A 23,651-nucleotide genomic window follows, 5' to 3' on the forward strand; every position below is an offset into this window, starting at 1 on the left:
CATGACACAAACCCCACAGCTCTGTGAAAAGAACCATGCCCAGGGGAGCAGGACAGGTGTGTGGGAGGGACCCCTGTACCTGTTGGGGTGGGAGGAGGGCAGCATGAACTGGAACTCGACGAGGCAGGTGCCATCAGAGAGCTGCTGGTGCTGCAGGCTGTGCAGCTCGTAGGCGATGTACCCCCGCCGCACGTACACCTGTGAGGGGACACAGGAGGTACCACCTTGCCCCTGCCACCCCTGGGCCCCCCATGTCACCCTCAGGCCCCTCTGTGCCCCCCAGGCCTCACCTCCAGCGCTGCCATGCGCACCACCTTGTTGGTGTGGTAGAAGAACACGGGAAGCACATCAAAAATGGAGGTTTCTGACAGGATCAGTTTCTGCGGGAAGAAAGCAAAATTTAGGGCAAGGATGAAGTGAGACCTCCCTGCTACATTGAGGGGGTACCTCAATGTGGAGCTGTGCAGGACGGGTCACTAGGCTGCCATGGAACACTAAGCCCACCATGGGGAACCACTAGAGCCAGACATGAGTCCACACATCTGTTCTCTGCTAAATGGAACATGGAGTAATGGATAGGGACTGGTAGCACTGGGGTGCATCCCCTCCTCTGCTCCACACAGCCACTACAGCAGGGCTTTGAATGATTTTTAGCTGTTTTTAAGACTAAACCCCTTGCAGACCCCCCTCCCCGAAGCCACCCAAATTCCCTTTGGAAAAATGTGCAATTCCCAACCTTCAGGTTCTCAGGGCAGTACTCATGTCCATACATGTCGATAGCAGAGATGAAGATGGACTCAACCTGGTTGTGCCGCAGCTCATAGGAGGGCATGTGAGAGGCAATGAGCACCTGCCAGGGGAGAGAGGAGCTGGGAGCCTGGGGGACAGGGATGGGGACAGGAGTGGGATGGCACTGCATGGTGCTGGCTGACCTGCCGGGCTCTCAGTGCCACTTTGGAGTGCTCGGTCTTGCTGAGCTGTGTCAGCTCATGGAGGATGGTCGTCAGTTCATCTGTCAGCGTGGGGTCACGGCCACACAGCTGGTCCTGCAATGTCACAACCACCATGGCTCAGCTCAGGCTCCTCACGGCGTGGGACGGCTTCATCCTGCACCCCACCCCCATGCAGCCAAAGGGGACAAGACCCAAGGCACTAAAACGGCTCTCTTGACCCAAGCATAGTCACACAACACCACAGAGGGGAGATAATTAAAATAAAGCAATAATGAGTCAGGAATGGACACTTCAAGTGATGTGGAGCTGTCTTGACTCTTCCCTACCACCAGCCTTTGCTCCTGGAGTCTCAGGCACAGGCTGTACTCACAATTAACATGATCACCAGCTGGTTCTTCTTGGCCACCTGGGCATGGGAGAAGATGCTTTCCAGCACGGGGGTCATGTTGGGTTTGCATTGCTCCCGCAGGCTGATGACACACTTGTCATAGTGAGCTGTGGGACAGGGTCTGGTGAGCCCTGCAGCTCCCCCAGAGAGCCCTGCAGCTCCCCCAGAGAGCCCTGAACCCTCACCATGCTGGAACTGTGTCTCCACTTGCAGGTAGCGCCTGAGCAGGTCCAGCACCACTGCCTTCATGTAGCCCCGGATGCCGCTGCGGTACCTGGGGAGCAAAGAGGCCATCACGCTGTGAAGAGGTGGCTGTGGGGGGACAGGGGGGTGACAGACAGCACAGGGCTCACCTCTGTACCAGCTGCACCAGGCTCTGTGTGTTCATGAAGAAGACCTCCCGCTCAGCCTTCCTCTGCAGCGTGGCTGCGTGGGTGTCCAGCACGTTGGCGATCTGCAGGGAGAGGGGACAGGGTTCAGGGGCACCAGGCTGCCAGCTCCCCCTTTGCTTGCTCCACCCAGAGCTTTTCCCTTGTTTGTTTTTTTTTTCCTCCCAAAGTGAAAAATGCAAAGTGACAAATGAACATAAAAAAGAAAGGCACACATAGAAGCAAACACATGTATAAAACCAAGCACACAGAGAAAATATAAACCTCCACATATTTCCCTCACTCATTTCATTTGTTATACAATCTTGGCAGCGCAAATTGAGGCAGGAGCTCCCAGCTGGTTCCAGTGAAGAGGATGTGAGCCCCCTCTGTCCCTCACCTGCTGGCTGGGGAAGCGGCAGAGCACGGAGGTGATGTTGCTGGCGTACTGCGCCATCACCTTCCGGATGGACTTCTCCACAGCCAGCGGGATGCGTCCCGAAATGCTCGTCATGATCTCCTGCAGCTCCAGCAGGGGCAGGGCAGGGTCCCGCAGGGTCTTCATCAGCTGTGCCACCCACTCCTTCACCTGTGGGAGCAGAAGGTGGTGCTGCTGGATTTGCCCTCGTGGCAACTGGGTGGAACACCCGGTGCCTGGCACCCACCTTGGTCTTGAAGTAGGGCTCGGGCAGGCAGTAGCCGTTCATGACGTTGGTCAGGTTGTCCAGAACGTTGCGCAGAACCTGGTGCTGCTTCTCACCAGTGATGGGGAGAGTCTGCTGGGCTGGGAGCCCCCCTGTGAATGGTTGTGCCTGGAGAGGGCAGAGGGAGGTGGGCTGAACTGTTGTTGTTGAAAAGGACAGAGATCCCAGCTGCAGCTGCCTCAAAGGAACCAGCATAACCCTTGATTTGGGTCAGATACAGAGGAAACACCTGACATTGAGCATAGTGGATCTGCCAGTGTCTCATCATGAAAATAACATGGAAAAACTGGAGATTTTAGTGCATTTTTTTAGTGCATGTGAGCTCCTGCACATTGAGGAAGCAGACAATCCATGTGGAACAGCGCTTGAACCCAAAGACAGCCCAAGGACATGGCATGACCTTCACTGTGATGCCACATCAGGGCAGCTCCTCCATTTTGTCCCTTAGGGAGCATTCCCAGGATGCCAACTGGGAGCTGGCAGGAGGGCATGGCAGCCCCTAGGAGACTCACAGGCTTCACTTTGGAAGGATCATCGAGCTGGAGGCGGGCGATGAGACAGCCAGACTCCAGCAGCGCTCCCGGCCGCTTGACGTAGTGCAGCTGCCCCGCCTCCTCCACCGTCAGCGTCATGATGATCTTCATCACCTGGCGAGGAAGGGACACGGTCACCGAGCCAGCAGCACCAACAATGTTGCTCCTCCAGCTCTTCTGCAAAGCTCACCTCGATCTCTGCATAAACCTTCCCCTCGTCCACGTGGCCGCCATCCTCCACCATGTACTGCAGGAGCTTCCCCGCGCAGGGCGAGCGCAACACCGTCGGGTCCTTCTCCTTCTCGAAGGTGCACGTCTTGTTGCCAATGGTGATCCGGTACCTAAGGGAGAGGGAAGGGTGTCACCAGCCAGCTGGTGGCCATCGGGGAGGGGGGACGGGGGTCCTGGCAGGGGGTACCTGTCGATCTCCTCTTTCATGTAGGTGGTGTAGCTGCAGCCGTCGTAGGAGAGCAGCAGGCCCCCGTCGTTGAGCCGGTGCACGTCGATCTCGATGTGCGTGCGGTTCATGATGACCACGTAGGTGGTCAGCGACTGGCGGGCCACCTGTGGGCAGGGGACACCCTCAGACAACCCCAAAACACACTGAACAGCCAGGCTGGGGGCTGGGGGGGCACCTCCCCATGCTCAGTGCAATGGCTGCTGCCAAGGAATGGGGCTGTGATGGGAAGGCAGGAGGCACAACCTCAGGCTGCACCGAGGAGCTGTTCAACTCTGCCCAGAGCTGGTTTAACTCAACTCACAGCCCAGAGCTGGTTTAACTCACAGCCCACAGCTGGTGCAACACATGGCTCACCTGCCACTTTCATCGTGAGTAAGGAGTTTTGCATGAAGTCCAACTAATTTGGTTTAAAAGCAAGAAAATTAAGTCCCTTAATAAATTCAGGGCAACAGGGTGCATGAAAATGTCTGTCAGGTTAAAACGAGGTTATTAAGGTTATGAGGTTATTGACCTCATTTTTATGTTGCCCATTTTTAAAGGACAGCTTTGTATTTATTTCAGTTTTCTCCCCTGGGACAGAAGCATGTCCCCGACCCCTTGAGAAGCACTGTGGCTGGTTTGGGGGAAGCACAGCCCTGCCCTCACCTGCAGAATGTACTTCACACCCTCGTAGAGGAGCTCCACATCAACGATGTTCAGCAGAGAGGCTGCTGGCAGCACCTGGCCCCTGAAACACAATGGAGGGATCAGGCCCCAGGGCATTCCCAGCCTCTCCAAGCATGTGGGATGTCAGCAGTGCTCCCAGTCCTGGTGGGAGGGCACAATGGTGACCAGAGGGGACAAGTGTTAGCTTTAAGTGACCCACATGAGTGCCATGCACAGCCAGAACTGGAGGGAGGCCAGGCACTGGGAAAACACTCAGATAAGGCACATGGGAGAGCCCTGGGAGTCCTCCAAGGCTGGAGGAATAACCTTGATATTCAATAACAAAAGCAAACTGCACAGCCAAGCCACTTCCCCTTGAAAGCTGTTTTCCCAGTCATGGGAAGCCTTTCCTACTGTCCAGACAAAGTTGATAGCTGAGGATCCAGATACCCCTGTCCCTGCCTGTCACAGTACTACTGTCACTGAATTTGCAAAGCAAAATGGGAAGGAAGATGTCCCAGAAGAACAACACTCAGGTCTCCATTGTGGCTGCCCCAATCCTGGAATTTCTCAAGGCCAGGCTGGATGAGGCTTGGAGCAACCTGATCTGGTGGAAGGTGCCTCCCTCATGACTGAGCCCCCCCTGGGCAGCCCCCACTCCGCACCTCTCCAGCGTGTGCAGGAAGTCAGTCATGCACGTTCTGAAAGCAGCATCTGCCACGTTCAGGGCACCACACACAACCCCCAGCATCGTGTCTGGCTTCTCTGCCTGTGGGGGCAAAAACAACAGAGTTTGGGTCCTACCCCAAGGAAGGGGAGTGGTGACCCAGGGCATCACCCCCACCTGCACTTTCTCAGCTATCAGGTGGTCCAGCCAGCCCGTGTGTATCTCGTTGTTCTGGAAGCTCTCTGTCTCCAGCAGCTTGATCAGGTACTCCACCGTGGTCCGGAAATCCCCACGGATAGACAGCTCCTTCAGGGCCACCACCATGTTCCTTTTAGGAGAAAAGCCCTTCATTAATGACGGAGAAGGTGGCACTTGGCTCCCAGCAGAGGGGACTGGGGAGCTTCAGGGCATAGGGCAACAAGCTCCTGAGCCCCCAGCACCTTTATAATCACTGCATGGTTTGGGGTGGAAATGACCTTAAAAATTCTCTTGTTCCACCCCCTGCCATGGGCAGGGATGCCTTCCACTAGATCAAGTTACTCCAAGCCCCATCAGCCTGTCCATGAAACTGCTGCTCAGTTCCTGATGGACACTGCTGCTCATGGGCACTAAGCAATGCTCAGCAGATGACTTCAACATGTCCTTGAGGATCAGGTGGATGAACTGGAGCCACAGCACCACCACAGTCCAAAAAATTCTGGCTTTGGCCAAACAGCCAGGTGCTTAGCACAGCAGCACCTTTCTGGTCCTGTCAGATAAAAACCACTTTCCCCAGCTCACACACCAACTGTGACTCTTCCCAAGGACACACGCCCGCCAACTCATCCCGCCACACTCACGAGGTGGCCTCCTCCCGGTTCTCTCCCCAGGAGAAGCAGTGTCCAAACTGGGAATCAGCAAATTCATGCAGCCCCCCAGCTGCTGCCACGCTGAAGTACCCCCAGACGTTCTTGCTGCTGCGGAAGTTCAGCTCCTGCACCGTCCCCGAGCTGGGCTTGAAACCCTGAGCCAAAGCAGAGCAGAGATGGAGGAACCAGGATTGAGACTCGTGCAGCAAGACAGGGAAGGGAAACCCCCATGGACTGCACCGATCCCATGAACATTGTCTGGCTGGGGAGGACCATGCCCAGTTCAACCCCACAGGTGGCAGAGTCCCCTTGTCCCCACCCCGACCCCAGCTCACCTCCTCGGGGTTCTCGCTGGTGATCCGGGCAGCAATGACGTGGCCCCTGGGCACGGGGGGGTTGGAGGGGCTCTGGAAGCAGATGGGGGTGTCCCCCCAGGGGCTCTCCCCATACAGCACCCGGATGTCCTTTATCCTGTGCAAGGGGATGCCCATTGCAATCTGCAGGAGAGACAAAAGGCCTGAGCTGTCAGGGAGACACTGACAGAGAGTGAATGGAGAGCTCCCAGTGGGAAGCCAGAGCAGAAGGAAAGCTGCCACACCTCTGTCACCTGCACCCTCCATGCTGGGATATGGCGCAGCTTCCCTCTGCCAGGCTCCAGCCCAGTGCTCCTCCCTAAATGCCCAAACGGCCTCCTCTAACACCCCCGGAGTGAGCCGTGCGGGCAGGTACCTGCAGCTGGGCAGCCGGGAGGTTCACGTCCGCCACCATCTCCGTGCACGGGTGCTCCACCTGCAGCCGCGGGTTCAGCTCCAGGAAGTGGAAGCTCCCGTCCTCCCCGTACAGATACTCCACGGTGCCTGCGCTGACGTACCCAACCATCTGGGCCAGGCGGACAGCGCACTGCGGGAGAGGGAAAACCGCTGGGTCATGGAATCATGGGTATCCTGCCTTGGAAGGGACCCGCAGGATCGGCATCCAGCTCCTGCTTGTGCAGAGGACACCCCCAAAACCCCACCGCGTGCCTGGAAGTCCAAACGCTCCCTGGACTCTGGCACACTTAGAGCTGTGATCGCTTCCCTGGGGAGGCTGTTCCTGTGCCCGACCACCCTGGACAGGGAGCCCTGCTCAGCTCAGGGGTCCCTCCCCTCCTTAAAACCCCAATAAACCCAGCCCAGTTTCCCACTAAAACCTCGTGCTGTCCCTAGATCAGGCCACCCACCTTCTCCATCATCTCGGTGACAGCGGGGGCAGCGATGGTGGCGGGTGCCTCCTCGATGATCTTCTGGTGGCGGCGCTGGATGGAGCAGTCCCGGCTGAAGAGGGAGATGGCGCTGCCGTACTCATCTGCCAGGACCTGCACCTCCAGGTGCCGCGCGTGCTGCGCCAGCTGCATCAGGAAAATGGGGGATCCGGGCGCCTCCGCCTGCACCTGCGGTGGGGGAGAGGGTCGTGCTCTGGCATCGCCCCCCGAAATTCATCCCAGGAGGGAGGCAGAGCTGCGGCACAAAGTGGGAGGTGCCCCGGGTGGGAGCAGGACCCTGCCGGGATGGGACAGGAACAGGGATGGGGGTTCCAGACACCTCTCACCTGCCGGAAACAGGCACTGAATTCCTCTGCTGCCTCCACTTTTCGGATGCCTTTGCCCCCGCCACCTTCTGCTGCCTTGATCATCAGGGGGTAGCCGATCCTCATGGCCACCTGAGAGGGTCAGGGCTGGGGTGACTGTAGTGCTTTGGACCCCAGCACACCACCCTGACAGCCCACACAATTCCAGGCATCCCTGAGCAGGATTATCCCAAGTGACATTCATTCAGTGGGACAAACTGCTGCTGGCACAGCCTTGTGTGTGTGTGGTGTGTGCTGGGAGGCCAGAAGGGCCAGGGCAGGCAGGCTCTGAGGAGGAATCATGGCAGGCAGGAGATAAGCAGCTGCCTACAGGCTCAGCTTTACCTCCAGGCCTTCCTCCACGTCCTTCACGCAGCCCTGCGCGTACGTCTCCAGGGGGATGCTGATGGCCTGCTGATGATTCTGGTCCTCCTCAGACCACTGAGCCACCAGACCTGCAGATATGGCCAGGGCTGTGGTCACCACCAGGGTGGCACAGCTGGGGTGGCATGCTGGGTGTGCCCAAGGAGCTGAGGATTCCATCATTTCCCTTGTTTCCATGCACTCCATCTCCAAAATCCCCCTGCCCAAATCAGCTGCTGCAGTGAGGTCCCCAATATGTGTGGCCAGATGGACCAAGGACCCCAATCCTGGTGCTTGTTTGGGGAGGAAGGAGAGGCAGGGAGGAGGGGAGCAGGGAGAGTGTGAGGAGGCACTCACCACTCCCACTCCATGGCAGTGTGGGGATCTCCAGGGTCTGAGCCACGATGGTGGAGGCGACTTTGTCCCCCAGCGCCCACATGGCATCACTGGGGGGACCTTTGGAAAGGGAGAGAAGGGCTGAGGGGGTGCCCAACCCACCAGCCCATCCCCACATCACTAAGTCAGCCCCATCAGCCTTCTGCAAGAACTGGGGATGCAGGAACCTCCCCAGACCTACTGCCCAGCTCAGGACAAAACTCAACCCTTCTCCCTGGGTAGCTCAGGCTGGCAATCCCACAAGGTCTGCTCCTACCCAATGTTCCTCTGTGAGCACTGCATCAGCCTGAACATTACAGAGAAAACCTAAAAACAGCAGGATTGCTGGGAGTCCTGGGAATTCCTGTCCCAGGAAACCAGCCTGATGCCACTCCATGGGTTGGACATACCAGAAGCACCGAAGGGGCATTCCCAGTGCAGTGTCCCTGGCAGTGACTGTGAGTGCACACACCAGCCCAACAGCCAGCATGGAGAAGCAGTGAGACCTTACCTAGGAAAGCTATCCCATTTTTCTGCAGCAGCTCTGGCAGCTTGTGGTTCTCTGAGGCGTGTCCCCAGCCAGCCCACACCGCCTGGCACAAGGAGAAGCAGCAGTGGGATTGTTATCCCTGTGCTGGCATCTCCCACCATGCCCAGCTCCTCAGCACACAGGGACATCACCCCCTTTTGGGGTGTCCCCTCTGCCCAGGAACTGCCCTTGGCAAGGAGGTGGGAGACACACAAATGGCCACTACCTGGACTGGGATCCGTTTGGAAATGTCCACGATCAGCTCCACGTTGGCGTAGTTGTTGTTGTTTGTCCCTCCAGGGACAGGCACATAGTGATCTGCCATCTTGATGTACTCTACAAGAGAGCACAGGGAGTGCTGGGAGCCAGATCCCTGAGTAGCACCGCTTCCCAAATCCTCCATCCCGGGGAAGTTGGAGCAGGGGAAAATTATTTACTTCTGGATTTGGCTGCGCAGGAGTGAACTGTCTGACTCCAGGCTGTGCAGAGCATTCACGTGGCAGGCAGGAAAGGGCTGCCCCAGCTCAGCCCCAGGTCGGGAACTTCCTTTTTGCGATATTTTCAGGAATTACCTGCGTTAGCCTTGAGGTCCTCGGGGGTGACCATGACCACGAAGCGAATGGCACGCTCGTTGCGGAACATCTCGTAGGCCCAGCGGCGGATGGAGCGCATGCACTTCACAGCAGCAATGCCATTGTTGGCAATGAGGACCTGGGGGAGAGGGACAGGGGTGGCAGGGTGAACCCTGTCCTTGCTACCCCGAGGGATGGCAGCGCAGGGGCGAGGGATGGGTGTGGAGAAAAGCAGGGAGGATGCAGCTGGTTGTACAGCCCAGCAGAGCATGAGACTCCTCAACAACATCGCCAATGTCTGGCACTGGGGATGAGCAAGGATGGGATTTTGGCCATTGTTTGTGCAAAGCTGCTGCGTGGGGTTCCCCCTCCCAGCCCATGAGAGCGAGTGAAGCCATGGAATGAACAGCTCTGGGCTGCCATTGCTCCAAGCCTGGCAGACACAGGACATTTGGGCAGTGCTCAAAGATGTCCCTGCAAGAAGCAGTGACCCCCCAGCCAGGCACAAGCAGAGGCGTGTGGGGACAGACCTTCTCGATGACACGGTTGCCCCCAAAGCGGGTGACAAACTCGGCTGGGGAGGCAACGGAAAAATCCCGCTGCAGGTCCATCTTCCTGTGGTTCCTCTTCGCCAGGTTCGGCCCTGACATGCTGGGCCTGTGGTGGGATGTAGTGGCTGTCACTGGGCCCAGAGCCACCCAGAGAGCCCAGAGCCACTCCAGTGAGCCCTCCCCCAGCTCCAAAGCCCAGCAAAGCCTGTCCTGCAAAGGTCACCAAGCATATCTACAATGTGACTCAGGCAGGACATAAGGAAATTCCTTATTTATGGAAGGATGGAAGAGCAACAGGGATACTGCTGGCAGCACCACCTCAAACCCAGCGTGGCAAGAGCCACCATCGGGCTGTCGAGTGTCACAGCACGTCTCTGCAGCCAAAGGTTTGTTATTTTTAGCCAGAGCAGAGCAGCTGGAGGAGGCAGGCAGCAGCATTTGGCTTCCAACTTGTTTCTTCTGGATATCAGCTGTGCTCCCATGGGAGCTGCCCGGTGCAGCCAGCAGGGAGTGAGCTGCCCCACATCCAAAGTAGGGATTTTGGGGGGCACCCCCTGCCCTGGTTCTTTCCACTCTCATGCAGGTGGCACAGCCAAGGACACTGGTTCTGCCCCTTCAAAGGGAGCAGGATTTGGGATGTCACCTTGGGGTTCCGAGGAGCACCAGCACGTGTGCACCCCAATTTTACCAACAGCAATGCACCCACCACAAGCACCCGCCCTCCCTAACCGGGACATCCCTTCCCCGCCGTGCTCTGGCCATCGGGGCTTGCCGTCCCTACCTGATACCGGCGCTGGACTCCAGAAGGGCGCTCACGGTGGGGGGCTCGGGGACGGTGCCCACCACCCCGGCCAGGCTGCTGCGCCGCCGGCCCACCCTGAAGGCCGTGGCCATCAGCTCATCATCGGAGGAGTTGTCGTCGAAGGAGCCCAGCACGAACTTGGCGAGGGCCGGGCGGCGCAGCGCCGCGGGGTTGTACACGGCGAGCTGCTCCTGCTCCGCGCCCGCCCGCCCGGCCCGCGGCGGCGGCTGCCGGCCCGGGGGGCTCTGCCGGCCCGGGGGGCTCTGCCGGCCCGCGGGGCTCTGCCGCACCGGGGGCCCGGCTGCGGGGGGCGGCCCCGCGGGGCTCTCCTCCGGCTCCTTCTCCTGCTCGCACCGCGAGCTGGACATTTTAGCCCAAACGAGCAGCAGCACAGCGAGCAGGAGCAGCGCAGCCGGCAGCATTCACGGGCCCTGGGGGACACGGAGCACCCACCCCGGTCACGGCTGTGCCGCTGAAAGCACGGCCCCGTCCCCAGAGCTGCAGCACCGCAGCGCCCGGGGCCGGCCGCCCTCAGCCGGAGCTGTTTTCGCTGCTCCGTGAGGAGCCCGGGGGGGTGACACGGCCTCGCCTGCCCGGCCCTCACAGCACCCTCAGGATGGCGGCCCTCACACCGCGGGGGGTTCAACGGGGACCCCCGAACCGCGGCAAGTGCGGTCGATTATCCCCGACAGAGATGGGGGTGAGGGGAAAGCGGCACGGCCTCCTCGGCCCCTCACCTTCAGATCAGCCCTCACTGTCCCCTCAGCCCCTCACCTTCCCCTCAGCCCTCACCTTCCCCTCAGCCCTCACTGTCCCCTCAGCCCTCACCCCCTCAGCCCTCACCTTCCCCTCAGCCCTCAACCGTCCCCTCAGCCCCTGACTCTCTCCTCAGCCCTCACCTTCCCCTCAGCCCTCACTGTCCCCTCAGCCCTCACCCCCTCAGCCCTCACCTTCCCCTCAGCCCTCGCCCCCTCAGCCCCTGACCCTCCCCTCAGCCCTCGCCCCCTCACCATGGCTACCAGCCCCGTGCCCGACCCCGCCGGTCACGCCGGGCTCCCAGGTCGCTCCGGTGCCAGCGGTCACTCCGTGTGTCCATCTGTCCCTCCCCGCTCCCGGGCCGGAGCCCACGCCGTGCCAGGGCCGCCCCCAAGGGAAGCACGGGCCCCCCCCCGGCCCGTTCCAGTCGGGTCTCACACGTGATGGTCACGTCAAGCACAAATATTTCTCTGCTAACGTGTCTGGAAAACTTCTGCGGGAGATGAGGGTGGAAGGAGGGAGGGGGACACCCGATCCTTGGGGGACAAAGGTGCCCTGGCCCTGTGCCTGGTCACGGGGACGAGGACAAGGACATGCTGCTGGGTTTGGCTCCCTGGGGGGAAAAGGGACTCCCCATTCCACCCCCCTCCCTCCCTGTGTTAAAATATCAATGCAAGAGCATGTAAACAAAGTCATTTTTATTTTAAAAAACAGACTGGGAAAAAAAAACCAAGCAAACAACATATACAGCAAGGGCACAGACAGTATAAACTCACTGGTGATAGTGTTAACTCAGAGAGAACACCAGAAGAAGGGTTACAAGGATATTCTACAAAAACTGGTTAATTTCCAAGGAGAAAAATAAAAAAGGCTTTTCACTTCCATTAAAGGAATTACAATGTCAAAGATAGGCTGGAGACCCAGGAGTATGAAGTCAACACCTCTTCCTCCTGGAAATCCTAACAATTATTGCCAACAGTAAGTGGAAACTTTAATTTGCTCCCAAGGTGGCAAAGCACAAAGTTCCCTCTTTTAAGATCTTAAAAAGATCTGAAGTAATTTGCAACTATCACTCCATTAATTGGGAGGTGTTAATGAAGAAACCTTCGCTGCTGCCATCAGCAAGTACCCCCAGGTCCTTGGTCAGCACAGCTCACCTGTCACCCAGGTGATCCCACACCCAGGAAGAACCTAAAACCTTTTGATTTTCCTGTCTAAATGCCAACAAAAAATTCAAAAGCATTACCAAGGGTCTTGGTCACAGCCTCCCTGTGGCTGAAGGGAGGATTTATCCCAAAATCTTGAGATCATGGATACACCAAGCAACACTCCTGACCCTGTATTTTCTTTACAGCCTTGAGAAGCTATTTTTGTAATAAATCTGTAGCAAAAAGCTAAAACCAAAAGCCTTTTCCTCCCATGGAGATAGCTCCACTTCCCCAAAATAGGCAAACTGGATTTTTTGGGAAGGAGGCAGCAGAGCATGCACAAAAGCTGAGCAGCTCAGTAAGAACTGGCATCCCTTCACCAGAATCTGAAAATAAATTCCCACTGCCACAACAAGCACAAATTAATACAGAACTCTGGTGCTTGGGGTCTTTTTTTGCTTCAAACCAGGCTAAGATCTGTTCCAGCAGCAGAGCTGTCCATCAAACACGCTGTTGAAAAATAAACATTTAAAACAAAAATATAACCATCTCTGAAAGTTTGGTCATTTGCTCATTGATCAACAACCAAAGAACAACCCTCAGGTCAGCAGGAGTTTCTCAGAAATGCCCCAAGCCCTGGCCCAGGGGCTGCTCCAAGCCTCAGCCCCAGCTCAGAGTGCTTTCCAGTCGATGGGCTTCTTCCCAGACTTCTTGAGGAATTCATTAGTCTTGGAGAAGTGCCGGCAGCCAAAAAACCCTCTGTTGACAGAGAGGGGTGAGGGATGAACCGTCTGCAGGACGTGGTGACGCTTCTGGGGACAGCAGAGGAAGCCACTTGTTAGATTTGCAGGGTTTGGGCTGTTCCTGCTCCAGGGCAGGTGATTTGTCCCCATTCCTGCTCCTCCAACCCCAGGGCAGGTGATTTACCCCCATTCCTGCTCCAGGGCAGGTGTGATTTACCCCCAATTCCTGTTCTAGGGCAGTTGATTTAATCCCATTCCTGCTCCTCCTGCTCCTGTGCACTTGATTTACCCCCATTCCTGCTCCTCCTGCCTCAGGGCAGGTGTGATTTACCCCCATTCCTGCTCCTCCTGCCCCAGGGCAGGTGTGATTTACCCCCATTCCTGCTCCTCCTGCCCCAGGGCAGGTGTGATCTCCCCTTACACCCCCTCCTGAGCCTCAGCCCCAGCTCAGAGTGCTTTCCAGTCGATGGGCTTCTTCCCAGACTTCTTGAGGAATTCATTAGTCTTGGAGAAGTGCCGGCAGCCAAAAAACCCTCTGTTGACAGAGAGGGGTGAGGGATGAACCGTCTGCAGGACGTGGTGACGCTTCTGGGGACAGCAGAGGAAGCCACTTGTTAGATTTGCAGGGTTTGGGCTGTTCCTGCTCCAGGGCAGGTGATTTGTCCCCATTCCTGCTCCTCCAACCCCAGGGCAGGTGATTTACCCCCATTCCTGCTCCAGGGCAGGTGTGATTTACCCCCAATTCCTGTTCTAGGGCAGTTGATTTAATCCCATTCCTGCTCCTCCTGCTCCTGTGCAGTTGATTTACCCCCATTCCTGCTCCTCCTGCCTCAGGGCAGGTGTGATTTACCCCAATTCCTGCTCCTGCACCAGCCTGAGACCCAAAGAACCAGCCACAAGGACCAAGACTTCTGTCCCACTAAGCAAAGACATAAATGCCCTGGCATTTCCCAATTGCTGTCATGCCACCAGCAGATTTCACATTGATTCATGAGCCCTCACTAGGAAGAACAGCTCTGTCCTTGCAAGACACTGCTGACAACAGCTTACAGTTGCTTCACTTTTCTTGCTTAATTCTGGCAAAGGCTAAGCTGGAGCAGAACTCAATCTGACAGAGTTCAGGCAGGGAAAATTCCCAGTTCTGTAAGGGAAGTGCCCTCTAGTGTCCACCAAACCGAGGGAAAAGCCAGGGAGAGGGAAGGGCTGAGGAGAAGGAGGTGTACCCTGTCGATGGAGCTGCCTTTCCTCTGGGCATAGGCTCCCCAGAGCATGAAGACCAGCCCGTGCAGGTTCTTGTTGAGCCAGGACACCACAGCATCTGTGAACTGCTCCCAGCCCCTCTCCTTGTGGGACGTGGCCTGGTGAGCCCGGACCGTCAGCACCGCGTTGAGCAGGAGCACCCCTGGCAAACAAAGCACATCCAGAGGGTGAAACGAGGGTTAATCCAGCCCTGCACTGCTCCTGGATGGAGCTCTGAGCAACCTGGCATAGTGGAAGGTGTCCCTTGGATAAGCCTTAACCTCCTTTCCAACCCAAACTATTCTGGGATTCAAACTTCTTTTTTTTCTGCTGAAGCAAGTTTTCATTTCAAGGCGCTCAGAAGTGATTTTCTCTCCTACAGGTGGATCACTTCCAACCACAGGGCTGGTTTTCAGGTAAGATTCTTTCCTGCTCCACAGGGGGCACATCACTGAGTGTCTCTGAGCTCACCTTGCTTGGCCCAGCCCGTCAGGTCCCCATGGCCAGGGTGGGTGAAGCCCTCAATGTCCTCAGAGAGCTCCTTGTAAATATTCTCCAAGCTGCAAACCAAACCCGAAGAAGATTTTTAATACAAGAGCAAGCAGCACCACTTATTGCTCTTCAAAGCAGGCAAGAAAAGCATTGATTTTGATCTTATTATTTAAGATAATAATTTGCATTTGCAGAGGCAAGGCAGCAGGGACTCTGTGTCTGCCTGGAAGCTTTAATGAGACTGGAAATTAAATTTGCATCCAGAGTATCACCAAAACTGCACAGAATTATCCTTCCAGGTGATGCACAACTTAAATTTAAGTAGTTGCAAACCATTTCACATCAATTTTCCCAGCCCTGAGCACCAAAGAACTGCAAATAATTAAGGAACAAAAGGGAATTTGCAAATTTTCATACCTGGGGGGAGGTGGAACAGGTTTCTGGACACTGAAACAGAGCCCATGAGCTTGCTTAGGTCCATGGTATGGGTCTTGTCCCAAAATAACAACCTTTACCTGAAAGCAGACCTTGGTTAGCACTGAATTGTAATCAGTATTATTTCCCACAGTGAGGAAAAAAAGGCTTATAAATGAGCTTTATCCTAAAATAGAGACAAAAAATGCCACAAACCAACCCCTCCAAGAAGTTAAATCCCAGATATCTCATTGTTAAAGAGCACAGAGCCCAGCTAACACTAAGGATTAATATCCCTATGGCTTTGCTGCCAAAATAATGAATATAACTAATATAATTCGCAGTAGACCAACATTTTCACAGTCATAAGAAAACACCTTGTTATTTTCCAAGTAAGGTTCATCCTATTTCAGCTTTATGCCACACTTGCTGTGATGTTTTTGACAGGTTTTATTGGAAATAACATTACCTTGTGCTGTCTTATTTTCTTTTAATAACAGTCCTTTACTGATCAATTAAAAGAACAAGAGATGTACAAGATGAAAGAACCATGAACTCGGTTAAGCTGTTAACACCAGAAAAAAGATCAAAAGGATCAGAGGAAGTTCTGTGGCTTGTGAGGGTAATAAAAGAATAAAATCACAGCTTGTTATCAGACATGAAAAGCAAGGCTGGATTTATGAGTTAAGTGAACCAAACAACAGCATCCACACCCCATGGGATCCAAGTTTAAGGGACCAAACGCTAAAGGAAGGTGTCTGTGCATCCATCCTGCACCTTCAGGGTTTTAAACTCCGGGGAGCAGCTCGGAGACCCCCTCTACTCACATCCCAGATGTCGCACATCTGCGTCCAGGTGAAGACCTGCTCGGGGGGCGGATACACCGTGTAGCGCTTCCTCTCCTCGGCCACGAACGCCATCAGCTGCGGGGACAGCGGGGGCTCAGCGGGGGCTCAGCGGGGGCGGGGGGCTCGGGGGATGCTGCTCACCTCCACGAAGTAGGGCTTGGAGAACTCCCCGGCCAGCTGCCGCCGCCAGCTGTCGCCGAAGCCCGGGGGCACGTTCCGCTCGGCCAGCAGCCGCCGCGCCGCCTCCTTGTTCCTGCGGATGCGCTCCTGCTGCTCCGCGCTCAGCGCCGGGCCCGCTCCATCGCCGCCTTCCTTCGCCTTCTTGGCGGCGCTGGCCTGCAAGCAGCGGGAAGCGGGGGGGCTGCGGAGCGTGCGGGAGGGCAGCGGCCGCAGCCCGGGGCGGGAATGCAGCGCGGTCACGGCGGCACCGGCCATGGCTGCACAAGGCCCGGCCATGGCTGCACAAGGTCCCGCCCAAAGGGGCGGCCCCGCCGCACGCGGCCGTTCCGCGGCAAAACACAAAACGCGCCCCCATTGGCCGCCCGCAGCAGCGAGCACAAACGCCCGCTCGCTATTGGCCAGCGGGAAAAACGCTCGGTTTTCCTCATTGGCTCGCCGCGGATGGAGGGGAGGTTTTCACCTAGCAACTGTGACGTCACGGAGGGAATCAGCGCCCATTGGGCGGCAGCGGAGCGTGCCCGCTTGATTGGCAGCTCAGCCACGCGTGGAGCCGCGCGGGAGTTTGGAAATTGTTTCCCCCCCCAGCTCCCCTCAGAAAAGGCCGGCGGCGCCCCCCGGCCCCCTCCCACACACCCAGCGCCGGGCAGGCCCGTGCCGCCGGCAGAGCCCTCTCCTCCCTCCCCTCTCCCCTCCTCCGGAGCCGCGGGCTCCCTCAGCCCCCGATCGCTACCTCAGAATCGCCGCCCGGCTCGGGGGAGCGGCCGCGCTTCTTGGCCGGCGCGGGGCTGAAGAAGGAGTGCAGCGTCCTCTGCCCGATCATGGCTGCGGCGGCGCGGGCGGCCGGGGCTGAGTGAGGGGCGGCGGCGGCGCGGGACGGGCGGGGGGGCGGGACTCGGATTTGGCGCCAAAACCGCGCGCGTGCGCTGGGAGGCGTGGCCAGCTGGGGAGGGGGCGGGGTTTGCGCTGTCCCGTTTCCCGCGGGATCGCGGCTCCCGTTCCTGCCGGGCGTCGCTCCCGGTGCCGCGTCCGCCCATGGACAGGTTCGTGGTTAAACTGCCCCGCGGGCAGCAGGAGGATGGAGGTAGTGGTGGGAAGAGGCCGCGGCTGGAGAAGCCCGGCCCGGAGCGGCCGCCGCCGCGGGAGATCCGCGCCGAGGGGCTCTGCTGTGATTACCGCATCCTCTTCGGCAAGGCCGAGGCGGACGAGATCTTCCAGCAGCTGGAGAGGGAGGTGGAGTATTTCGAAGGTACATTCCTGCCCTGGCAGGGTGCTGCAGCTCGGGCAGGCTCCCGAGGCCTCCCGACGGGCCTGGACCGCGCTCTTGGACACCGTGCTTGGGCAGGAGGGGACCTGGGTGACACCCCTGTCCCTCCCTGCCTCAGTCTGTCTGTGTCCAGCTGTACTCCCCTCTACATCCCCTTCCCAGTGAAGGGGATGAGCTGGAAGGGTTTGTAAGGGATAATCCTGGAGTGGTGGCTGCAATTTGCTGGAGGTGCAGTGTGTGAGGGGCCTCAGTCTGTCTGTGTCCAGCTGTACTCCCCTCTACATCCCCTTCCCAGTGAAGGGGATGAGCTGGAAGTGTTTGTTAAGGGATAATCCTGGAGTGGTGGCTGTAATTTGCTGGAGGGATGTGATGGGAATGCTGCTCGTCCCGTTGGAGGGCGAGGACAAGAGGGACACAAACCCTGGGGACAGGGATGGCAGCTTTTGGGTTGACCCGAGCACCCTCATTCCTGTTTGGGCATTCCCAGGAGCTGCAGATCCAGGAGAATATTGGAGTGTGCAGAGACAATACTGTGAAAAACGCCAATCACTTGTTTGTAAAATTTTTTTAAAGTTCAATCGTAATAAAATGGTTAAAACAATAGTAATATAATTAGAGTAATAAAATTTGAACAATTGAGATTAGGACAACATGAGACAATAAAAACAAAGAGATACTGCCTCCAGGTACCTTTTTCTGGGCAACACAAGCCTGAAAAATGACACCCATTAAGAGATAGTTCAATCGTAATAAAATGGTTAAAACAATAGTAATATAATTAGAGTAATAAAATTTGAACAATTGAGATTAGGACAACATGAGACAATAAAAACAAAGAGATACTGCCTCCAGGTACCTTTTTCTGGGCAACACAAGCCTGAAAAAGGACACCCATTAAGAGAGGATTAACCCTTAAAAATGATAGCCTGCTGCATATTCATATACTTCATACGTGATGCATAAATTCATTTCAAATAAAGGATTTTGTCTGTTCATCATCAACTTCTTCTCTTAATCCTAACAGCGTCTTTTTGACTGAACCAGCAGGAAGAAGTTCATTTCTCCTGATAAAAGAGCAATAAATTCTCTTTCTCTGAAAGATTTAGGCATCCTGCAGCCGAGCACCTCATTCCTTTCTAAAAAGAAAACATTCCACATACACAGTTCCTATTTTAACTACAAAAGTTACCTTTCAACTATGAAACTACATTTCCCACCCCGTTAAAGTGTTAATACACCATAACTTTCTAACACATTCATTTGAATACTTGCAAAAAGCCAATCACAAAACACACGTTTTTTCACAAACACGAACCTGGGTTTGCTCCTTCCCCGCAGATGAGGCGACAAAGCTGCAGGTGTTTGGCACGTGGCACAAGATTCCCAGGAAGAAGGTGACCTACGGGGACCCTGGCTTGTCCTACACCTACTCTGGGGTCACGTTCCAGCCCAAGCCCTGGATCCCGGTGCTGACGCGGATCCGGGAGCGCGTCACCGCCGAGACGGGACACTCCTTCAACTTCGTCCTCATCAACAGGTACAGCCCCTCCCCAGCAGCAGCTTCTGCTTCAAATGGAACAAAAAAACCCCAGATTTATGTGTGGGAATCTGAAATGCAGGGAGCTGTCAGGGCTTTAGGCCTGTGAGATAAAGCTTGAATTAAACATAGGATTTAAGACCTTAGAAAAGGCTTCCAAACTTAAGTGCTGGAAGGAGGAATGTGGATTTGTGGTTTAAAGCAGAGACACTAAGGGTAAACTAGGTAACACTAAATGTAAACCAGGTGAAACTAAGTGTAAACTAGGCAAAACTAAGTGTAAACTAAGTTTACGCTAAGTTTAAACTAAGTAAAAGTTTAGGGTTAGGGTTATATTAATTTTATATAAAATATTTATAGAAATATAAACCCAGGAAATATACATATATATACATATATAAAATATAAATATATATAAAATAAAAGATAAACTTAAATATAATATAATACACATATATTATTATACATTATAGATATCATTATATAATTATATATCATTAAATATATATTTAATATATTATATATATTAAATATATATTTAATATATTATATATTAAATATATATTTAATATATAAAATATATTAAATATATATTTAATATATAAAATATATAATATATTATAATCTTTTTATGTATCATGTATGAATTTTTTATATGTGAATACATACATATATTCATATATATTTATATACTTTATATATTTATTTTATAAATATATATAATATAATATAAAATTAAATATAATATAATACATCTATATTATCATACATGGTATATATTATTATATAATTATATATTATTAAATATTTATTATAACATTATATATTATAAATTTATATTTTTATATATCGTATATTAATATCTTTATACATAATATATTAATATATATTAATATATATTATATATAGTATAATATATATACTATATATTATACTATATATAATATATATATAATATGAGATTATTATATAGTTATATATTATTAAATATTTATATTATATATAATTATACAACAATATAAAAATATAACTAATATTAACTTGATTATCATTATTAAATTAATAACAATAAATCATTTCAAATACAACGAATACCAAACCCGAGTGACTCCCCAGGTACAAAGACGGCCTGGACCACATCGGGGAGCACCGTGACGACGAGAAGGAGCTGGCTCCCCTCAGCCCCATCGCCTCGGTGTCCTTCGGGGCCTGCCGGGATTTCGTGTTCCGCCGCCGGGGCGGGCCGGGGGCTGCGGGCCCCGCCAGGATCAGCCTGGCGCTGGCCCACGGCAGCCTGCTGCTCATGAGGCACCCCACCAACCTGCACTGGCACCACAGCCTGCCCCCGCGCAGGAGGGTGCTGGCCCCCAGGGTCAACCTCACCTTCAGGAACGTCCTGCCCGCGTCCCAGCGCGGCAGCGTGCAGCCTTTGGGCGCTGGAAAGTGAATTCAGCTCCTGCTGGGGCTGTGGGCTCAGCTGTTGCAGCAGGTGCATTGTGGATTCACCTCCTGGGCCGTCACCTAATGGACAGAATTTGGTCATTTTGCTGCTGAAGCCTGACCACTGGTCTGGTTTTCCTCTGGGAAACGTTGCTCTGGTCCTGCTGATCGCTGTTTTTGCTGACTGCTCCCCTTGTTTTGCTCAGGAAGGAGTTTCTTCTCAGCTGATCTTTATCTGAGCAGTGTTCCAAGAAGATGGAAACGCTCCGTAGCTCCCCTGGTTTTGCTCAGGAAGGAGTTTCTTCTCAGCTGATCTTTATCTGAGCAGTGTTCCAAGAAGATGGAAACGCTCCGTAGCTCCCCTTGTTTTGCTAGAAAGAAGTTTCTTCTCAGTTATCTTTATCCAAGCAGTGTTCCAAGAAGATGGAAATGCTCAGCAGCTCTCCTTGTTTTGCTCAGGAAGGAGTTTCTTCTTAGCTAGGCCGTCACCTAATGGACAGAATTTGGTCATTTTGCTGCTGAAGCCTGACCACTGATCTGGTTTTCCTCTGGGAAACGTTGCTCTGGTCCTGCTGATCGCTGTTTTTGCTGACTGCTCCCCTTGTTTTGCTCAGGAAGGAGTTGCTTCTCAGTTATCTTTATCTGAGCAGTGTTCCAAGAAGATGGAAACGCTCCGTAGCTCCCCTGGTTTTGCTCAGGAAGGAGTTTCTTCTCAGCTGATCTTTATCTGAGCAGTGTTCCAAGAAGATGGAAACGCTCCATAGCTCCCCTTGTTTTGCTCAGGAAGAAGTTTCTTCTTAGCTGATCTTTATCTGAGCAGTGTTCCAAGAAGATGGAAACGCTCCACAGCCTGGAGGCAGCAGTTTATACACACTGTGAGCCACAAGCTGTGATCGTGTAAAGCTGATATTCTGCAGGTGGCACTTTCTGTCAAAGAGCTCTGGTTTGCTCGGGTTTTTTAAATTAAAATAAAGCAAAATGAGCCTGACATGGAGAAGGGGAGTGCTGAGGTGTGAGGACAGGGTGTGGCTGGATGAGTGTTCACTCCTGTCTGCTTGAATTCCTCTTCTTTTGAGGAAGGTTGCTCTTGCAGGAGGAAGCACAAGGTTTTTCCTCCTTCAGGTACTTTGTACAAAAACCAGGCAGCAAAAAATGCCCTTGTGGGGAAGAACTGGGTTGTCCCATCTCCACTGTCACTCTGAGAGTGTATTTCCTAAATAATTATCCCTAGGGATCCCCTCCTGACTGCCTGAAAGCCACCACCTCCCACACCACAGGGAATCCTGCTGAAAATGAGGGAATTCTGTCCAGTCCCCAAGAGATCTTAAACCATCACGGAATGGTAAATTCTGGGTGAGAATGGGAACCAAATCCTGTGTAACCTGGCTGCAGCCACTGGAATCAGTGCTGGGCTCTGACCTCCAGTGGAATTATTCCTGTGGGATTAAGGCTTGTGCAGAGAATTGGGAATTGGTACTTCCCACCTTCTGCCACTCTGAGATGCTCTGTGGAGCTTGAAAATCTTTCTTATGAAGTGTTGTTTCAACCCCTTTGGCTCCCAGCTTGGTGTTTGTTTCAAGACATTCCCACACTGATTTTTCTACCAAGTTTGTTCTTTTATTGCTACTGTACAATTACAAAAATACCCTGAAGTGGAAAAAAAAGCAACTTCAAACAGCAGTGCAGTGCTTGGACTGGAACAGACATTTTTAAATTAACACACAAAATAAGACAAGAATAACCCAAACACAGAAATATCATCTTGGAGCTCTTAATTCTTTACAATTTATTAACATCTTCTCCACCATGGCAGCTTGGGAGGGACGAGTACCAGCGCTGGAGCTTTGTGGCTGCACAGAGCCCTGCCAGAGGGGAGGTCTGGCTGGAAAACAGATCCCAGTGACTTCCAGAGGGGAGATTTGGCTGGAAAACAGAGCTCTGTGACCTCTGGAAAGACAGATCCCAGTGACCTCCACAGGGAGGCTGGGCTGGCAAACACAGAGCCCTGGCACCTGCAAAGGGTGGTTCCCAAACACCTGCACAAATTCCAGTGATCTCCACAGGTGTGGCTGGGTGGAAAACAGATCCCAGTGACCTTCAGAGAGGAGGATGAGCTCCCAAAGCCCTGCACAGATCCCCAGCTCACAGGGAGGAGCTGACACAGCTCAGGACCAGAGCTTTGCTCCCTTTCTCACCTGAGGGTTAAGCCAAGCCCATTTACTCCTCCCCGCCAAGCAAAGCCAGAAAAAAAGGCCAACCTCCCCTTGATAGCCCTTGAGGGAGATCCAGAATCATTCCACAGCCCAGGGAAACAGCTCTTGGCAAAGAAAACCTGCTGCTCCCAGCTGCCAGGTTTAGTCCTTAGTGTGCGTGTCCTCTGCCCCTCCTCCAGCACAACCAAGCCAAGAGGCTGCTCAGCTGAGCCCCCAAATCCAGGAGAAACCCCCCAAATCCAGGAAAAAGTCCCAGGCAGAGCTCTGAGCCTGGAGAATGCAGGACAGCCACAGCTGGCACTGGAAATGGTGTCAGTTCAGAGGTGCAGGGGCAGATCTGCTGGAGGCAGATGGTGGGTGATGGTTTTAGATGGCTCCCAGTAGGGAGGGCTGGCTCCTCCTCCAGCTCTGTCAGCTCTCCCTTCAATGGTCAGAGAAAATTTTTGGCATTTTGTATCCTTCAGGGGGTTTCTTTTGTTTGTTTTCTTGGTTTTCTGTAAATTCAAACAGATTAAAACCAAGGTACTGCTCGTGCAGCACAGCCAGGACCCAGGTCCCAGTCCAGCAGTGGATTTATCAATATTTCTGTACCATGAGCATGACCTGGGCCAGGAATTGTGCTCCAGACTCTGGAATGATGAGTTGTGTAAATAATTTTGCATATCCACCCATTTCACCACTCCTGCTTTGGCTGGTTTGGAGCCTCTCCTGAGGAACTGTGAACACCCCCGAGCTTTGGGCAGCACTATGAATTCATGAGGTACAAAGTTGCCCTAAAAAAACTACTTAAGACAGTTGTTATTTGAAAACTTCACACTGAAAAAAGCTTGTCTGATGAGGGATTTTTTTCTCCTCCAAGCTTACAAGGACAGAAAAGAGCTAAAAACAACCTACATATTTTATTCCTGGTCATTTAAAAGCAGGTTTTTAAAAGAGGATTTTTGCTGCTTTTCCCTCTGTGCTTTGGGATTTTTTTTTTTTTTTCTTTTTTGCACATCAACCAATCCAGAGCAG

General features: G+C 53.6%; 3 protein-coding genes across 5 annotated transcripts in view; 1 reads left to right on the forward strand and 2 right to left on the reverse strand.

Annotated features, from left to right (window-relative positions):
* The window catches only part of ACACB (acetyl-CoA carboxylase beta), a 22,245-nt gene extending 10,715 nt beyond the window's left edge, over positions 1 to 11,530 (reverse strand). Inside the window, exons 1-28 of one of the 2 annotated variants that reach the window (XM_039724264.1) lie at positions 11,374 to 11,530; positions 10,343 to 10,794; positions 9,541 to 9,667; positions 9,011 to 9,149; positions 8,665 to 8,774; positions 8,421 to 8,502; positions 7,892 to 7,990; positions 7,517 to 7,626; positions 7,154 to 7,264; positions 6,786 to 6,995; positions 6,296 to 6,466; positions 5,902 to 6,063; positions 5,558 to 5,721; positions 4,896 to 5,046; positions 4,717 to 4,820; positions 4,052 to 4,133; positions 3,365 to 3,510; positions 3,137 to 3,287; positions 2,926 to 3,060; positions 2,375 to 2,521; positions 2,110 to 2,298; positions 1,695 to 1,795; positions 1,527 to 1,615; positions 1,324 to 1,448; positions 933 to 1,046; positions 737 to 850; positions 291 to 380; positions 80 to 198 (exon numbers count right to left, since the gene is read on the reverse strand). In XM_039724264.1, the coding sequence (XP_039580198.1) occupies positions 80 to 198; positions 291 to 380; positions 737 to 850; positions 933 to 1,046; positions 1,324 to 1,448; positions 1,527 to 1,615; positions 1,695 to 1,795; positions 2,110 to 2,298; positions 2,375 to 2,521; positions 2,926 to 3,060; positions 3,137 to 3,287; positions 3,365 to 3,510; positions 4,052 to 4,133; positions 4,717 to 4,820; positions 4,896 to 5,046; positions 5,558 to 5,721; positions 5,902 to 6,063; positions 6,296 to 6,466; positions 6,786 to 6,995; positions 7,154 to 7,264; positions 7,517 to 7,626; positions 7,892 to 7,990; positions 8,421 to 8,502; positions 8,665 to 8,774; positions 9,011 to 9,149; positions 9,541 to 9,667; positions 10,343 to 10,785 (3,785 nt within the window). In that variant the 5' untranslated portion in view covers positions 10,786 to 10,794; positions 11,374 to 11,530. Of the gene's footprint in view, positions 1 to 79; positions 199 to 290; positions 381 to 736; positions 851 to 932; positions 1,047 to 1,323; positions 1,616 to 1,694; positions 1,796 to 2,109; positions 2,299 to 2,374; positions 2,522 to 2,925; positions 3,061 to 3,136; positions 3,288 to 3,364; positions 3,511 to 4,051; positions 4,134 to 4,716; positions 4,821 to 4,895; positions 5,047 to 5,557; positions 5,722 to 5,901; positions 6,064 to 6,295; positions 6,467 to 6,785; positions 6,996 to 7,153; positions 7,265 to 7,516; positions 7,627 to 7,891; positions 7,991 to 8,420; positions 8,503 to 8,664; positions 8,775 to 9,010; positions 9,150 to 9,540; positions 9,668 to 10,342; positions 10,795 to 11,373 lie in introns of both variants that reach the window. The other variant, XM_039724263.1, reaches the window with a different exon arrangement.
* Positions 11,531 to 11,802: 272 nt separating this feature from the next.
* On the reverse strand, positions 11,803 to 17,061 carry UNG (uracil DNA glycosylase). Of its 2 annotated transcripts, XM_039724866.1 has the most exons (8): positions 16,914 to 17,061; positions 16,145 to 16,339; positions 15,983 to 16,078; positions 15,159 to 15,256; positions 14,721 to 14,809; positions 14,234 to 14,412; positions 13,446 to 13,598; positions 11,803 to 12,926 (listed from the first exon to the last, which is right to left on the reverse strand). In XM_039724866.1, the coding sequence occupies exons 1-7, from the start codon at positions 17,001 to 17,003 to the stop codon at positions 13,458 to 13,460; spliced, it is 888 nt and encodes a 295-aa protein (XP_039580800.1). In that variant the 5' UTR covers positions 17,004 to 17,061; the 3' UTR covers positions 11,803 to 12,926; positions 13,446 to 13,457. The 2 variants fall into 2 exon arrangements, with proteins under 2 accessions (XP_039580800.1, XP_039580799.1); XM_039724865.1 differs by lacking the exon at positions 16,914 to 17,061 and having other exon boundaries at positions 16,145 to 16,474.
* Positions 17,062 to 17,140: 79 nt separating this feature from the next.
* Positions 17,141 to 20,642, forward strand: ALKBH2 (alkB homolog 2, alpha-ketoglutarate dependent dioxygenase). The gene is made up of 3 exons (XM_039724602.1): positions 17,141 to 17,429; positions 18,786 to 18,984; positions 20,101 to 20,642. The coding sequence occupies exons 1-3, from the start codon at positions 17,216 to 17,218 to the stop codon at positions 20,429 to 20,431; spliced, it is 744 nt and encodes a 247-aa protein (XP_039580536.1). The 5' UTR covers positions 17,141 to 17,215; the 3' UTR covers positions 20,432 to 20,642.
* Positions 20,643 to 23,651: the final 3,009 nt, after the last annotated feature.

This window comes from Passer montanus, unplaced genomic scaffold (assembly GCF_014805655.1).
Source record: "Passer montanus isolate IOZ18808 unplaced genomic scaffold, ASM1480565v1 scaffold53, whole genome shotgun sequence".
NCBI lineage: Eukaryota > Metazoa > Chordata > Aves > Passeriformes > Passeridae > Passer > Passer montanus.